Consider the following 17379-nt stretch of genomic DNA (forward strand, 5'->3'; position numbering starts at 1 on the left):
GTGTTTTGGATGTAGATAACTTTATATTTAATGTACTTTCTTATTTTACTGCTGAGAAAACCAACAAGGGCCCTTTGCGACCAGTTCAGTCCGTACATAAACGTGTGTGTGATGTACTCTGTATTAGTGGGACAAAACTAAAGTCGGTTTTGCAAAAAGCAAAAAAAAAAAGTGGACAAAGTGAACAAAATGTCGCACAATATAAATCTCGCCGACAACCAAAGACTATAGATCTTCCCGGTTGCAAAGGTTGCAAATTTGAAATCGGTGAGACAATATGTAAAATGCGCGAAGAGAAAGAAAATTAGAGAATAAGAGAATAAGTAAGTTTTTTGGTGTTTTTAATACTAATTAAATATTCGACTAAATAAATTACACTATTTAATCACTTAAGTATTGTTACACTTCGTTTAAATTACTTAATTTAAAAACCAACTTGTATACAATACTAAACTTAATGATAGTAATTATATACTTCAAAATCTGAATTACAACTACTGTTATATCAATTATCAACTCTATATTTATATCATGACTTCATATTTAAATCTAAGGTTTATATCTGTCATAACAGTATTTTAAAAATGGGGAGAATTTACTATTGTACAATTCAGCACATTGGACCAGTTAAATCGATACCTTAAACCGAATTTAAAACAGTCGTATATTCGTGGAATGGAGTATAGTATAGAGTTTTTAATATAAATTTTCTGTAAACCTTTTCGTAAATACAATATTTGAGGTAATTTAATTAATTTGGAGCTTATTTTGATTAATTTGGATTTAATTAATTTGAAGTAATTACTATTTAAATGAGAATAAGCCACAATTAACCTTTAATTGTGGCTTATTCCCATTTAAATAGTTATTACTTTAAAAGTAATTGATTTTTCGGAAAATCTTTTATTTTATGTGCACTTTGGCATGGAAATGCATTTTCCTTATGCATAAAATGCAATTTTTATTTTAACACCATGAATTTTATTCACAAACTTTCTTGATAATTTCCCGAACAGAATGCAAGAAGTTGCATAGCGATTCATCATGCTGTGGAAAATTGGCAGGTTTAGTGCTTCATTGCCTCGTCTATAAGGGGAGTACGACTGGATTGTATACTGTCATCCCTACTATTCAATATATATCTTTACTTTATTTTGCACTTATATGCCTGATGCCTTTGAGAGTACTAAAAGATGAAATCCAGGAAAGTAAAATATATGAAAACTGTTGGGTTTTCTATGGAAACCTACGTGAAAATTGAATTTTGTTTTGTGATGAAAATCGCATGTGTTGCATGACGAAATGCTGGAAATTTTCTCCCTTATACAATCTTAAGAAGCCATAGAGGAGTATTGATTCTACTTTTAAAAAATTTGGCATTAGCGCTACTGGTGCCCTAAAGGTGTTTATTATGACCTAAACTTCTTTTGGCATCATAACCCTGGATGGGTCTTTGCCTGTCTGGCTATGTCCTTCCATTCAGATCTCTCTTGTGCCCTTCTTCTCCATTGTCTTATGTTCATTGTTTTCAGGTCGTCTTCCACGTCATCCAACCATCTCGTTCTGGGCCTTCCTTTTTTTCGCCTTCCTATGGGCTTCCATTGTAACATTTTCTTTGTTGTTTTTGCATCGTTTTGTCTCTGCACATGTCCCAGCCATGACAGTCTTTGACTTTTCACAAATCTTACAATGTCATAACCTTCATTTAACTCATTAACCTCGTCGTTTCTCCTGATTCTCCATGTGCCATCTTCCTCTTGTACCGGGCCATATACTTTCCTCAGTATTTTTCTCTCGAATGTCTTAAGTTGGGCTTCATCTTTTTTCGTCATTACCCAAGTTTCACATCCATAGGTTACTACGGGTCTAATCAGTGTTCTGTAGATAGTCATTTTGGTTCTTTTGTCTAATAATTTCGATGTCATCAATCTTTTATTAGCATAGTATGTACGATTCTCGCTGGAAATACGTGCATTAATTTCGCTACTTACGTAGTTATTCTGATTGATTTCTGTGCCGAGGTATGTAAAGGCATCCACTCGTTCGATAGTATAGTTGTCTATTGTGATATTATTTTCATTGTCAGTTATTCTTTTGACTGTCATATACTTCGTTTTTGCTTCGTTTATTTTGAGACCTCTTTTTCTTGCTTCAGGATCAATTTGTTTGAACACTTCCATTAGTCGTTGCTTATTCCTACTAATGATGGCTACATCGTCTGCATATGCAGTAATTTGTACTGATTTGGTGTTTATATGGCCGGTTATATTGGTTTTTCTGATGACTGCCTCAAGAACTAGGTTGAATAGCATGGTTGATAGGGCATCTCCCTGTCTTACTCCCATGTTGATGTTAAATAAGGGAGTCAGTTCTCCATCTACTCTGACTGCGGCTTTTGAACCCTGTAATGTCATTTTTATGAGGCTGATGTATTTCTTAGGTATACCCAGATTACAAAGGTCTTCCAGCATTTTGTCTCTTTTCACACTATCAAAAGCTTGTTTAAAGTCTATATACATATTATATAGGTCTATGTCATATTCATAAGCTTTTTCTTGTATCGTTCTTAGTATGAATATGTTATCTGTAGTGGCTCTATTTGGTCTGAATCCATTTTGATAATCACCAATTATATTTTCGGAGTATTCTAATAATCTATTGTAGATTATACCAGAAAGAATTTTGTATATTACATTTAGCAATGTAATTGGCCTATAATTCTGGCATTCCCTCTTATCTCCTTTTTTGATATATTGGCTGTATGAGGCCAACTGTCCATTCCTCTGACATTTGCTCCTTCGTCCATATTAATGTTATTAGGTAATGGATTCTTTCCCAGAGTTCGGATCCTCCATGCTTTAATAATTCTGCCGAAATTCCGTCCGTTCCTTGTGCTTTATTATTTTTTAGTTTATTTATTATCTGAACTACTTCTTCATAACTTGGATTTTCGATGTGCAGCTCCGCCGTATAATATATTGTCTCGTTCTGATCATTTTCGTTGTCTGCATTTAGATTTTCTTCGAAATATTGTTTCCATATCATTATAATTTTTTGCTTCTCTGTTATGACCTAAACACGTAATGTTAATAGGTCACTGTCCGTGATTTTCTTCTTCGTACCTCGCCTGAGAAAAGGCATAAGGGAAGGTCGTAAAAACAAAAAAAAAATACTTGGAAAAGTTGCGGAAAATAAGGAAAATTCTATTTTTAGAAAAACGAACCCGGTTCAACTCTACATTTCCTTTTTTTCCTTATCTCATATCATATACAAAGACATAATGTATAAAATCGTGGTTGAACTCCGTATTGAAATCCGACAGTCTATTAGTGAAAACTTGAATATGTAGACATAGGAGTGGTTGTGAATTGAGTAACAATTAATAACGTAAGATTACGGATGACAGATGACACTATTTTGTTGACCACCAGGTTATACTGCAGTTACTGAGGCTTAAAATATGGTAATACCTCCGAATTTTTTATAACTGCATCGATTTCTTTAAAAATTTCAAATTAAGCTTATCTTACCCTCCACTTCAAAAGTTATATACGCCCTAGGTACGCTTTTTGTTTTTAAGGGGTGAAAACTACCCCTTATTGAAGAAACTGGGAAAAACACATATTTAATTATTTTATGCACTTAAATCTTGTTTATTCGCATAAGGTAAATATTGTAATGTATTCTCTAATATAAAAATTAATTATTTACATTTTTTAACCCTTAAAACCCTTTAAAAACCCTTAAAAGCTAATACTTTTTATAAAAATAATATGAAAAAAAAGTCGTAGCAGCTTGAGACATTTCAATTATGTATTTAAATACAAATAAAAATTAATACCCTAGGTATACAATAATATTTTATTTATTGGAAATTTTCAACCATTACAACCACCCTTATGACAAAAATGAATTAAAAAATATTTTTATCGGTTTGAAATATTTCTTGAGTGCATTTTATTTAACGAAAATTAATTTTTTGCATATATAATTACTTTTTATTATAATTTTAACATTTCAACCCTCACAACTAACCCCTTTTTTAAAAAATTAATTTAATATATTTTTATTGGTCTAAAACATTTCTTGAGTGCATTTTATTAAACAAAAATCAATTTCTTGCTTATAAAATAACATTTTATTATAATTTCAACATTTCAACCCTCACAACCATCCCCTTTGTCAAAAATAAATTAAAAAATATTTTTAACGATTTGAAACATTTTTAGAGTGCATTGTTTGTAGACAAAAATTAATTTTTTACTTATAAAATGAGCCTACTTTTTTCAATCATTACAAGCACTCCTTTTGATGAAAATAAAATCCTTAAATCCTTAACTTAGACATGTACATATATAGAAAAAATTTAGTTTAGGTATAATATATTACAATTTTTTTATTTGCCAAAAAACTAATAATAAATAATATTTATATAAAACGAGGTATAAAATAAATGAATATCTATTCATCATCGGAATCATAATTTTCACCGTCCAATTGGTCTTCGTTTACCGGAGGACAATTTTGGCAATTGTTACCACAGCATGTTCCGCATGTTGCATTGCAAAATAATCCCAGCTTCCGACAGCCACACGCTGATCCGCAACCTTTTGTACAATTGCAAAAAATCATTTTCAGCAGTTCTTTTGAAGCTGGCAAACTTTGCATTTTAATTGGTTCCAAAGAATCTCCACTTTTAGACCAACCCCAATCCAAAATATTTAAGCTGTTATTTCCCAACCATATCTGGATTTGTAAATAACCCCTTTTGGTATGTTCATCCAGAGCACTTACAGTCAGAACAAGAGATGATAATTTAACAGCACTATTTTTAGTGGTGGCTTTAATAAAAGATTTGTACCTCATTTGTTGAAGCAAGGCTGAAAAATCTTCGATCTTACTCATTTTACTTATCTATTAGTTCCATTGAAATGCTCCAAATTATAAAATTTTTCCATGCTTCAAAATTTATTCTAAAAAGTACTATTGGTTTTTTTACAATAAGTCGGTTAATTTTGATGTTACAACATGCATAAAAAAACGGTAATTTTACAGGTAATTTAACGGGCTATAAGTATAGGAATGTTAAAACATTCTAAAGTCCTTCATGTTTAAAGGGTGAAGGGTCAAAGGGTCGGAGACCAGTGGTTCATGCGCTATAAAGCAAACTTCAACCAACTATAAATATGAAGCGTGGGGCATAATGAGCGGGGCAAAATGAGCAATAATAGGGTGCCCATAATGCCCCTGTCCGTATTGCCCCTCGTTATCAAGCTGTTAGATACACTCTTAAACCAACGTTTGTTTCTATTTCAGTTAAGCAAATATGGTGCGTAATTATATAAAACAGACCAACAGACAATCTTGGACAGAGAATGGAATGGCACAAGCAATTGATGCTGTTATAAATCGAAACATGGCGTGTCAAACCGCTGCCACAAATTATGCTGTTCCTCGTGGTACTTTACAACGTCGCATACGTAAATACCAAGCCAATCAAGACATGTCTTTTGCCGTTAAAAAAGGCATGGAATTCTTCAAACCGGTATTTACACCAGAGCAGGAATTGGAGTTGGTTGGCTATATTCAAGATATGGAAAATCGCCTTTTTGGGCTTACATCAAGAGACCTTCGAAAAGTTGCATATCAGTTAGCAGAACGAAACGAAATTTCCCATAACTTTAATCATACCACCAAAATGGCGGGAGAAGATTGGTTGTCTGCTTTCCTTAAAAGGCATGATGTTCTATTTTTGAGAAAACCAAAGGCAACTTCTGCAGCACGCGCTATGGGGTTTAACAAAATTTCAGTAAATAGGTTCTTTGAACTTCTAACTACGACTATTGAGAAATACTAGATAACGGCAGATCGATTATTTAATGTTGATGAGACTGGCATAACCACTGTTGCCAAAAGTCTCAATAAAATTATCGCAACCAAAGGGAAAAAGCAAGTTGGGTCTTTGTCGTCCGCAGAGAGAGGGAAGATGCTTACTGTGGAAATATGTATGGGTGCAGATGGTTCATTCATGCCTCCACTTTTTATTTTTCCAAGGAAACGAATGAAGCCGGAACTGTTAGATGGCGCACCACCAGGGTCTTGGGCTGAGTGTAATGATTCAGGCTGGATGCAAGGTGATTTGTTTGTTAAATGGTTTAAAAAATTCGTAGCATGGTCAAGAGCTTCAAAAGAAAATATTGTGTTGTTATTGTTAGATGGCCATTTTACGCACACAAAAAATTTAAAACTTATTGACCTTGCAAGACAGCATGGTATAGTTCTGTTGTGTTTTTCACCTCATTGTACCCATCAACTCCAGCCACTAGATGTAAGCTTCATGAAACCATTAAGTGTCTATTACGCTGACGAAATAAAAAATTGGTTAAGGTTGAATCCAGGTCGAGTAGTTACTCACTACCAAGTGACTGAACTTTTTGGAAAGGCGTTTATTCGAGCGGGAACAATGTCAATAGATATAAATGGTTTTAAAGCTACCGGGATATGGCCACCTAACCCAAATATTTTTGTGGATGCTGATTTTGTGGCAGCGGATACTACAAATATAGAACAGTCGCAAAATGCTGGAATTATGGAGCCTCGGCAGAACACGCCACCTTCACAAAGCATAAGGCACTCTCCACAATCTGGACCGTCAAACAGATCACCTTCTTCAGACTTACCTTCCCAAAACATAAGGCACTCCCCACAGCCTGGGATGTCAAACAGATTGCCTTTTCACGATTTACCTTATCAAAACGATAAGCCAACTAAATTTGTGTTTGCTTCTCCACAGCAAATTTTACCCATTCCAAAGACTACAAAGAAACAAAGGCAGACAAGACATCGGGGAAAGACAGATATTTTAACAGAATCGCCCTACAAGAACGAGCTCATGGAGTCAACTCAAATTAAAGAGGCTAGAAATTCTAACGCTGAATCTAAAAAACGAAAAGTGTTTAAGAATGATGAGGATGAAAAAGAAAACAAAACAGCAAACGTAAACACAAAAAAAGAAGCAAAAAGGTCTAAAACCAATGTGAAAAAACAAAAAACTGTTGAAGATGACTCGGAAAGTGACGTTTCCGATGTAGATTGTCTATACTGTGGATACTCATACTTGCAATCAACTGAAGGGTGGGTAAGTTGTTGTGTATGCGAAAAATGGGCTCATTGCTCCTGTGCTGGAGAAGAGGACGATGACGATGAGTGTAAATATATTTGTGAACAGTGCCAGAAATAAGCAAAACTTTTCTTAAATGCTGTGCTCATTGTGCCCCATACCCGGGGCATAATGGTTTTTTGTTAACTTAACATTTTTTATTATTTTTTTTATTGTTAAGTGAGTTTTAGGTTAAAATTGTATTTTGTAATAAAAAATAATAAATATGTAACTATATAGAACTAAAATAATTTCCATATTACCACGAACAAGATCAAAATTACCCAATGTCCTTAGGGTGCTCATTATGCCCCGGCTTCCCCTATTATAAAAAAAAAGATTTAAAAAAAAAAAATGCAATCATACTTTTTTCAAAAACTGGGTATTCTAAAGTGGCTAAACTTTTGGATCATACAAAAAACACTAAAATAAAGTGAATTCTATAGGGAAAACAATTTGTTTCAATCCTAGTGAACATGACGTTAGTTTCATTGCGTTTTTTTTACAGAAAATTGAGAAACCCATCGTTTTTTTGATCGTATCTCACGTACAGTTGGTGCAAAGGACTTTTACCACCACTCATTTTAAAGCTCTTTTAAAAATATTATATGAGTTTTTGTCGAAAATTGTACCCGTTTTCCGTTATTTAACGTTAAATACTCGTATTGAAAGACAAAAACAAAAACAAACCTTCTTTGAACAGCCATAACTCAGTTAATATTAAACAGAAAATATAAGTTAAAAAGCCAATTTTTTTGTTTTTTTATGAGCTTTAATTTTGACCGTTACACTTTTTTTGATAAAACTCTTAGTTTCAGAGCTATTCTTAAAAAACCTTTGAAAAACATGGTTTTTTAAACGAAAAATGACACTTTTCAATAGCGAATAACTCAAAAAGTATTGATCTAGTGAAAAAAATGTTAACTACATTTTTTGTTTACAATTTGTCCTTCTATCGAATAGCGTGGTTATTTTGAGTGAAAAAATTTCCATCCTCGAAAAGGGGTGGCAAACACCCCCAGGGTGGAAACGCACACCTGCACTATATAACTTTTGTTCCTTGAGTAATTATTTACCAACACACAAAATTTCAAATAAATCGATTTGGTTGTAAAGAATTCGGAGGTAAAAACCCTCAGTAACTGATCTATTAGAAGATATGCACATATTATTGCGGTGGTAACCAGAAGAGCCGAATTTGACTTAAAATACATTTTAAAAAGACAAAATATATAGGAGTGAGCAAGTATAATATCAGTCAAGATAGAATAACAGTCAATAACAATACTATCCAGAGAGTTACATCTTTAGAATACCTTAATTGCTTTTTAAATAAACAGTTGGACAACAAAGATCAGACGCAGATTTAGCCGACGAGAAAGGCCCTTCTGAAATTGAAAAAAATTGTCATTGAAGTGTTTAAAGCAAACCGAATATTTTGTTTGTATTTTGAGAACGATTTCTGAAGTGGAAATTGAAACGTCAATAAACGTACTTTAATCTTTAATTGTGGCTTATTCCCATTTAAATAGTAATTACCTACTTTAAAAATGCCACAAAAAAATAGCTTCAGAACACTAAACCCAAATTGGTAACAACATCAAAAAAGAAAAAATAGAATATTTTGGACGCGTTCTGAGAAATGTCAAATATAATCTGCTGAAATGCTGCAAATTGGCAGTTGAAAGCAACTTTAAAGGCAAACGTGAACGATGTAGAAGACAGATCTCATGGCTCAATAATCATGTACGATTCTGGACAGCATTAGATAAATTAAAGACCATGAAATGGGCCATTATTGTTCTTGGAGAACATGAAAACTGAAGAAAATGAAAGATGATAACAAACACAGTTCTCGGAACTGAAAGGAAGGTTTGAACTCGACGTTAAAAGACCTAAATCCGTAAAATTTTGGATCTAAGAATCTTCGTTACTGGGTCAATTTTCGTCAAAACTTGAGACTGGAAAAGGTTGCTCTGGTTTTGAAAATTCACTTAGCTCTTCAGCGATGTTTTCCAATTCTTTTTGTGTTAAAAACCGTCTTGCCATAAGTTAGAAACTGCAAAGAGTAGAACTGTTGTCACTATTTAGAGTCGTTATAAAAAACTGATGATACAGTAATGATCCGAGCAAAAAGACTACTGGGTCATCCATGCCCTATTACATGAATTGTGCGAAAACAATGACGAAAAAATGGATTTTATTAGACATTTTACTTACTTTTCACAACAAACCCTTTCATGATCCTTTTTTAGTAGTATTTTGCAGGTAAAAATACTAAATATGTATCATAGCAACAAAACACAGAACCACGTTGTACACAAACACCTATTTTTAGAAAATTTGATGTTATATACCTAATCGAATTGTTGGTTGCATAACAAAACGAAATGTTTAGTAATTCGGTATTTGATTAAAGTAAATTTAGGAGACAAATAGGCACCACTGGAACTTATTTAAATTTAAACAGCATCGAAAGGTGAAAAAACACTTGTTAGGGAATGGTTAGACAGGAAATAGGGATAAAGCAAGTATAGTGATGCTAAAAATACCTTAAATTAATCAGCCTTTTATATGGTGACTTCTTTGACATAACAATTCCAAAATACTCTTGCGTATACTGAATCTTGATCTCATCGATATCAAACTTGCATTTCCAATTACTCAGATTAGCTATTTCCGGTCTGGCTACTTCCCCCGATGCAAAGAGTCCGTAATTACCTCCTATTACCCTCTGCAGACCTTCAGAAATGTTGCTAATATCATTTTGAATATATCCTCTTAAGTATATTTGCTTAAGCTCACTAATGTTAACCGACTAAAACATAAACATATTAGAATTAGTTTATTTCGCAAGACCGCTGAAGATATTCAAATATTTAAAGTGTTTGTTCGGGAAATTACGAATGTAAAAGTTACATAATTCTCGAGGAAGTGTATTCAAGTTTCTGATTCTGAGAAAACAAATATTTATGTGAAATATATTTTTTGACAAATTTAAAGTTTTAGCAGTATCCTTCATTGCAATTTTTGGCTGAGGTCAACAAAAGATTACTTATGTAGATTATCTATAAGGTACATAATAAGTGCGTATATTTACATTTAAAATATTGAGTTTTTTTTTAATGGCTGAAAGCAGGGCCGCCCAGAGCCAGGCCGGGCCCCGAGGATGAGACCCGGCCGGGCCTCCATCCCTAACCCAGTTGAATAAAAATTCCCAAAAATCTGATCTGATCTGAACTCATAAACTGGGATATGTAATAATGAACACTCATGCTATTGACACAGGAAGGAAGAAAATTAAAACAGTTTTAACAATTAAACTTTGTTTTTAATTATTTACAATAGAACTGTTAGTTACAACATAACTTTTCTTGCTTTCTTATCCGCAAATTTTGGATCACTTCGTCGAAATCAAGAGTTTTTGCAAGTTTCGACTCTATGCTTAACAGTCCCAAATCAGATAATCGTTGTTTACCCATAGTAGATCTTAAACAATTCTTAATTCGGCTCAAAACACTAAATGATATCTCGGCCTGAGCAACGAATACTGGTAGGCAACAGAATATGCGAAGAGTAATGCACACATTGGGGAAAAGATTTGTCACATTAAGGGACACGAGCTTGTTCAAAAGTTTTGATGGTTTCAGCGACGTATCTGAGACGTTTGATTTACTAACAGTTTTCAAGTAAATCATTTCATCAACTAGATCCCTGCTTACATCTGAATTGTACTCTTCGGCGAATCTTACACAACTTTCTGAGATCGTATTCTCGTCCATTTCGTTATACTTCCATAAAAGAAATGAAAATTTCATTTCGATTTCTCTCAGTGCTGTGAACCTCGTTTTCAGGTTGGCCACCAAAACATCAATTATTGTGTAAAAAACTTCTGTTTTGAAGCGTTCTTCCGGGGATAAATTTAACATTACATCTTCTGTAGCTGTTTCATCGTGAAAAGTCTTCCTCTTTCTCGCACGGGAAGTGGAGAGTTCCGGTTCGATACCATAAGCATTTGCAACATGTTTGCATTCAGACAATATCTTGTCCCAGTTATTTCTTAAGGCACTTAAATCATCAATTAGGCTCTCTATATTACTACTCTCAACATCCAAAGTAGCGTCCATAGTTTGAAGTAGTTGACTTCTGTAGTTGATGGGTACCAACACTTTCACCCAAATTGACGCCATGAGGATGCACTTGAAGGTGTTAAGATATTCTAAAACCCGGTTGATCAGGAGCTTCCACGCGCAATGTATTCCCGATATATTTTTATTAATTGTAACTTATGCAAAGAAATAATTTCTTGCATATTACCTTTTCCAAATGGATAATATTCCTTATACTAATTTCATAATTAAAACCGCAAGCAAATTCAATCTGTTGTAAAATATTTTAATAAAAGGAATTTTTTTAAATTTGCTAACGGCCGGGCCCCGGGGATTTTGCCCCCCCCTGCCCCCCCCCCACTGGTCGGGCCAGGCTGAAAGTGGAGACCTAGTCTTAAATATGTAAAATACAATGGCATATTTATTTCTCCCCTGTGTATGTATGCCTAGATATATGTAACAAGTTAATAATAATTAATAATATTGTAATAAAATAAATTTAATGATAATTTAATAATTTAATATGTATGCCCACTAGTGAAGAGAAGGTCACGAATGATCCGTTCACAAAGATCTGATCTTTTCGAAGACCCGTGATTGATACAATCACATTCTGTGACCCTATCGTTCGAATTTGTCGCTGATTTCAGTTTCCCAAAACGGCGAAACACTTACGCTGCACAACTGTAAAATTGTATACATTCGAATTGTCGAGTCAATAGTACCTTAGTCTGTTCTATTTATAAATTTATAGGAAATGAAATCCAGTTTAAATGTTGCATTATCATTCATTCATGAACATACCAATATGAAATTTGTAATTTTACTTAACTTTTTCAAGTATTTTTTTATATTTTAATAATTTCTGAAGATGATTTGAGAAATACAAATCTTAATGTTACTGTTAAACTATATTTCATTCTTAAATTTATAGTAACAATATCGAATTCTACACGTAAACAACAATGCAATTAAAACGAATCTCTATGAACGGGCCCTGCATTATCATTAATTCATATACTCTCAGAAAGATTCATAAACATATCAATATTAAACTCTACACATTTGACCTTTACACAACAAATTTAATTAGTCGTTCATATAAACGGATCTTTATGAACAAATCATTTTAATGAATGACCTGGAAGACCCGGGTCACCGAAACGAACCAAGTCGTCCCATCACTAATGCCTACCGTGGTATGGTGCAAATAAAAGGAATAAATTCGTTATTTCGTAAACTGGAGACTTTAAGGAAAAATCCTGAAACCCGTCGATTTTATTTTTAAACAAGATGTTCGTAAGGTTACTTTTATATTTTTGACGTTATCTGTATAAGCGTGTTGACGTCATTGCCAAAATTTTTAAATTGAAATGTGGATGAAGATGTAATATTTTATTTGAAAGGTCATATCGATATGTCTGAGTAATTGATGTTTGCATTTATTTAAAAAATTAATAAACTTTTATTATTACAATAAATATCTATTATGTAATATTCATTAATTACAATGAAACCTAAATTAAGTGCTTAAATTGTTTACCTTCAGTTTAAATAGAATGAGAAAGACGTGTCGCGAATTCTTCTCGAACCTCCTCTATAACTTCCGGAGTTATTTATGCAACCTCAATACGTATCCTTTCTTTGAGTTCATTGATATTTTGTGGTCTATTTAGGTATATTGTACTTTTTAAGCATCCCCATAAAAATAAATCAAAAGAAGTCAAATCACGTGAGCTAGGCGGCCATTCTATTGTTCCTCTTCGACCTATCCATCGATTTGAAAGACGTTGTTCAAGTAGTTGCGAACTAAGACGGCATAGTGTGGAGGCACACCATCTTGCTGCAGCTATAAATCATTTCAGTTTGGAAACAACCGGTTCAGTTCGGGGAACAAGAAGTTCTAAAGCAAGACATTCTAAATATCGAGGACCTGTTCAGGTTTCTTCGAAAAAGAATGATCCAATAATCCTATTATGTATAATTACCGCCCACACATGAACTTTCTTCAGGTTTTGATTACGGCACTCTTGCATCTAGTGTGGATTTTCCGTAGCACAGTACCGATAAGTTTGACGATTGACATGACCGTTTAGTAAAAATCTAGCTTCATCAGAGAAAACCTTTATAAAAACATCGGATTTCTGTTATTTTGTTTCAATATAATTTCATCAAATTCATTTCGTCTATCAAAATCATCTTCCATAAGTTGTTGCACTAAACGTACTTTGTAAGAATGCCACTTTTCCTTCTTTAGCTTTCTAATTACTGTTGAATGGTCCATGTCATTGTCTTACGCTACTTGTCGTAAACTGGTATGGGAATTATCTTGAAAGGCTCAGAACAGAAACAGAACTCTAGTTGTTTGTTTTCAGATATTAAAATTGGTTTCCTACTACCTTTGGGAGGTCTTTGACATGACCCGTTTCTCTGAATTTATTCTTAACTTTGCTTACAGTGGATTATGAAATTAGTTCTCTATTGAGGTATTTATTATTAAATAACGTACATATTTTTTTTTGTGTACGTGTTTTATCTCCACAACCAATTATTATTAGAATTTCAATTCGTTGATTTTCATTCAGCTTAATGTTGATAGATTCTTCTTCTTTAAGTGCCGTCTCCCGATGGGAGGTTGGATATTATTATCACTATCTTTACTCTATCTACTGCTGCTCTGAAGAGTTCTATGGAACTGCATTTAAACCAGGCCCTTAAATTCTTCAACCATGACGCCCTCCTTCTTCCTATACTCCTTCCTCCTCTTATCTTTCCCTGTATTATCAGCCTTAGCAGTTCATATCGCTGTCCCCTCATATTTTTATTGTGTTTATTATTTCGCATTCTTTGCCCATTTCTCGCAATACTTCCGTGTTAGTGTGTATCTATGTTATTCTAAGCATCCTCCTGTAACACCACATTTCAAAAGACTGTAACTTATTTATGTGTTCTTGCTTTAATGTCCAGCTTTCAAGTCTATATTGCAGTATCGAAAACACGTAGCATCTCAGTGCTCTTACTCTCAGTTCTAATCTTTGTCTTTGTTGCAGAGAATTGTTTTCATTTTTACAAACGCATTTTTTGATAATTATTATCTGAAATCCAGGTTCCTAGGTATTTCCATTCCATGGTACATTTCCCAAATGTATATTTGTTGGTATATTTGTTTTCTTTGTTATTATCATGTATTTGATCTTTTTTATATTCATTTTTAGTCCATATTTTTCACAGAAACTGTTTGTTTTGTTTAGCAGTAATTGGAGTTGTTCAGCAGAGCTTGCCATAATCACGGTATCATCTGCATATCTTATGTTGTTAATAGATCTTCCGTTAATTATTATTCCTTCACTTTGAGATAGTAATGCTTCTTCAAAAATGGCTTCACTATATACATTAAATAGTAACGGGGACATAATACATCTCTGCCTAACTCCTTTCCTGATTTCAATTTCTGGACTGGGTTCGTTATCTATTACGATTTGTGCTTTTTAATTCCAGTAGAGGTTTGTTCTTATTCGTATATCCCTATGGTCTATGTTTTTTGTCTTTTGAATTTGGACTAATTTGTCATGTCTTATTTTGTCAAATGCTTTTTCAAAATCAACGTAACAAACATGCACATCAACATTCATATCCATGCATCTTTGAGCTAACACATTAAGAGCAAATAACGCTTCTCTGGTTCCTAGTCCGTTTCTGAACGCAAACTGCCTATCATCTATTCCTTCTTCCAGTTTTTTATTTATACGACCATGTATTATTTTCAGGAATAATTTGAGAATGTGACTTATTAGTGATATTGTTCTGTATTCACTGAAATGTTTAGCGTTTGTATTTTTAGGGATAGCACAAAATGTGGAGAGTAACCATTGTTCCGGTATGTGTCCTGTTTTGTATACTGAGTTAAATAAGTCTACTATAATGTCTAAGGTTTCATCATTTATGCATTTTAAGGTTTCTATAGGAATTTGGTCTGAACCTACTGCTTTGCCATTTTTGCTGTTTTTTATTGCTGTTTTAATTTCCTATTTTAATATCTTTAAAACCATATCCTCTTCTACTTCTATCTCCATCAGTTCTGTTCTATTGTCTTTGAACAGTTCGTTGATGTATTCTGTCCATCTTTTTAATTTGGTGTTAGTATTCAACACAAGTTTCCCATTTGCATCTTTCAGTATTCCCGGTTTTCTTATTCTATTGTTGTGAGTTAATTCTTTAATTTTTTTATGTGTGTTAAAACTATCATGTCTTTTCTGGTATCCTTCTATTTCTGCGCATTGTTCTTTTACCCATTGTTCTTTTAACCATTGTTCTTTCGCTTTCTTAATTCTATATTTTATTTGTTTATCCACTTTTTTGTATATCTGATTACCTTTGTTTTTATATTAACGTCTTTCTTCCATTATATCTAAAATTTCTTCCGTCATCCATTGCTTCTTTTTATATCTGGTTGGTATTAGAATTAGATATTAGAAAGTCTTTTTGTTGTTGATTTCATCTGCCAGGCGTTGCCTTATGTGTGGGTTCCTTACTTTACTTGTATCGATTTTTGCATTTGTTGTTCTTCGTTTTATTATTTTCATTTTAAGCCTAATTTTGGTCAGTACTTGGTTGTGATCTAATCCTATGTCGGCACTTGGATAAATTTTTGCGAATATAATTGAGTTCCTGTATCTTTGTCTAACTAATACATAGTCTATTGGGTTTCTTACAATTCTCTCTTCTTGATCTGCTGGTGACTTCCAGGTATATAGTTTTCTCTTTGGCATTTTGGATAATGTATTAGCTATAACAAAATTATTGCTTTGACACGCTTTGACAAAATTCGATAAGCCTGTCACCCCTTTCGTTTCTGTTGCCCAGACCATATCCTCCTGTACATTCTTCTACTTTTTCTTCCCCAACCTTTGCGTTAAAGTCTCCCATTATAATTTTTACATCTTGCGTTTTAATGGATTTTAAAATACTGTCTAGGTCTTCGTAGAAAGTTTCGAAGTTGGAGCATAAACTTGTAGAATGTTTATTTAGGATTTGTTCTGGTTTAATTGTAAGAGTTCTGTTGGAGTATGAAGTAAAATTCATTACAGCTTCATCAATGTTTTTGTTTAATATTATCCCGACACCATATTTGTGTGAACCGTCTTCCTGAATAATATATTGTATCGGTATAATATATTGAGTCGGGTAATTGGACATCACTGATTCCTAAAATATCTATATTCAGCCTTTCCGTTGATAGATACAAAGACTTTTAAATAAGTCTACAATAACAGTATTATTTACTTGACAAAAGTTAATTAAGTTTAATTGTCTAAGTATCAATGTTGATGTTGATAACGTAACGAGATTTTTAAAAAAGGTAAAAAGTCTATTCCATGAATAGACGACTGTTTTCATACATTGTTTTCGCATAAAAACAGTCTTATATTCATGGAATAGATTGTAGATAAGACATTTCATTACCAGTAACGGCCTTTACAAAATTTATTTTTGGGTGGCAATAAATACAGTATACCAATACTTAATATATTTTATTAAGAAATCTGTTGAAATTTCATAAATTATATTTGTAACAATACGTAAATCAACTACTGTACAGTTGTTTTGAATAGTTATTTAAAAGACTTTTCAAATAATGTATTAAAAATCCACATTTCCATTTAGCAATGAAGTCGTCACGTTCACATAGAAGACGTCAAAAATAAAAAGGTATTTTTACGAATTACTAAAATGTTTTGAAAATAAAAGTCGCCGGCTTACGAAAGTTCTTGATGTTCTCCATATTACATCTACGTCGTATATCTGTACTTCTAGCTCTGTCCCGTAGTGTCTTGCTATCAATGTTTCATCCCTGCTGTTTCTAACATCATTTTTGTCCTCTCTGTGTCGGTCGTGTTTCTACCGCGTATGTCATTATTGGTCCGATGACTGTTTTGTAAATTCTTCCTTTCATTTTTTTCCCGATATTTTTATTTCTCCATATTGTTTTATGCAGGCACCCTACGGCTCTCTTTGCTATATTCACTTGATCTTCCATTTCAGTTTTGAGCTTTTTATTGCTAGATAATGTGATGCCTAGATATTTAAACTCCATCACTTGTTCTATTATCT

The 17379-nt window shown here is 33.2% G+C and overlaps 1 protein-coding gene across 1 annotated transcript in view; it reads right to left on the minus strand.

Moving 5' to 3' along the window:
- The window catches only part of LOC140451325 (glutamate receptor ionotropic, delta-1-like), a 93527-nt gene that overhangs the window by 16677 nt on the left and 59471 nt on the right, over nt 1–17379 (minus strand). Inside the window, exon 9 of the mRNA XM_072545093.1 lies at nt 9712–9977. Within this exon, the coding sequence (XP_072401194.1) occupies nt 9712–9977 (266 nt within the window). The remainder of the gene's footprint in view (nt 1–9711; nt 9978–17379) is intronic.

This window comes from Diabrotica undecimpunctata, chromosome 1, assembly GCF_040954645.1.
Source record: "Diabrotica undecimpunctata isolate CICGRU chromosome 1, icDiaUnde3, whole genome shotgun sequence".
NCBI classification, from domain to species: Eukaryota; Metazoa; Arthropoda; class Insecta; order Coleoptera; family Chrysomelidae; genus Diabrotica; species Diabrotica undecimpunctata.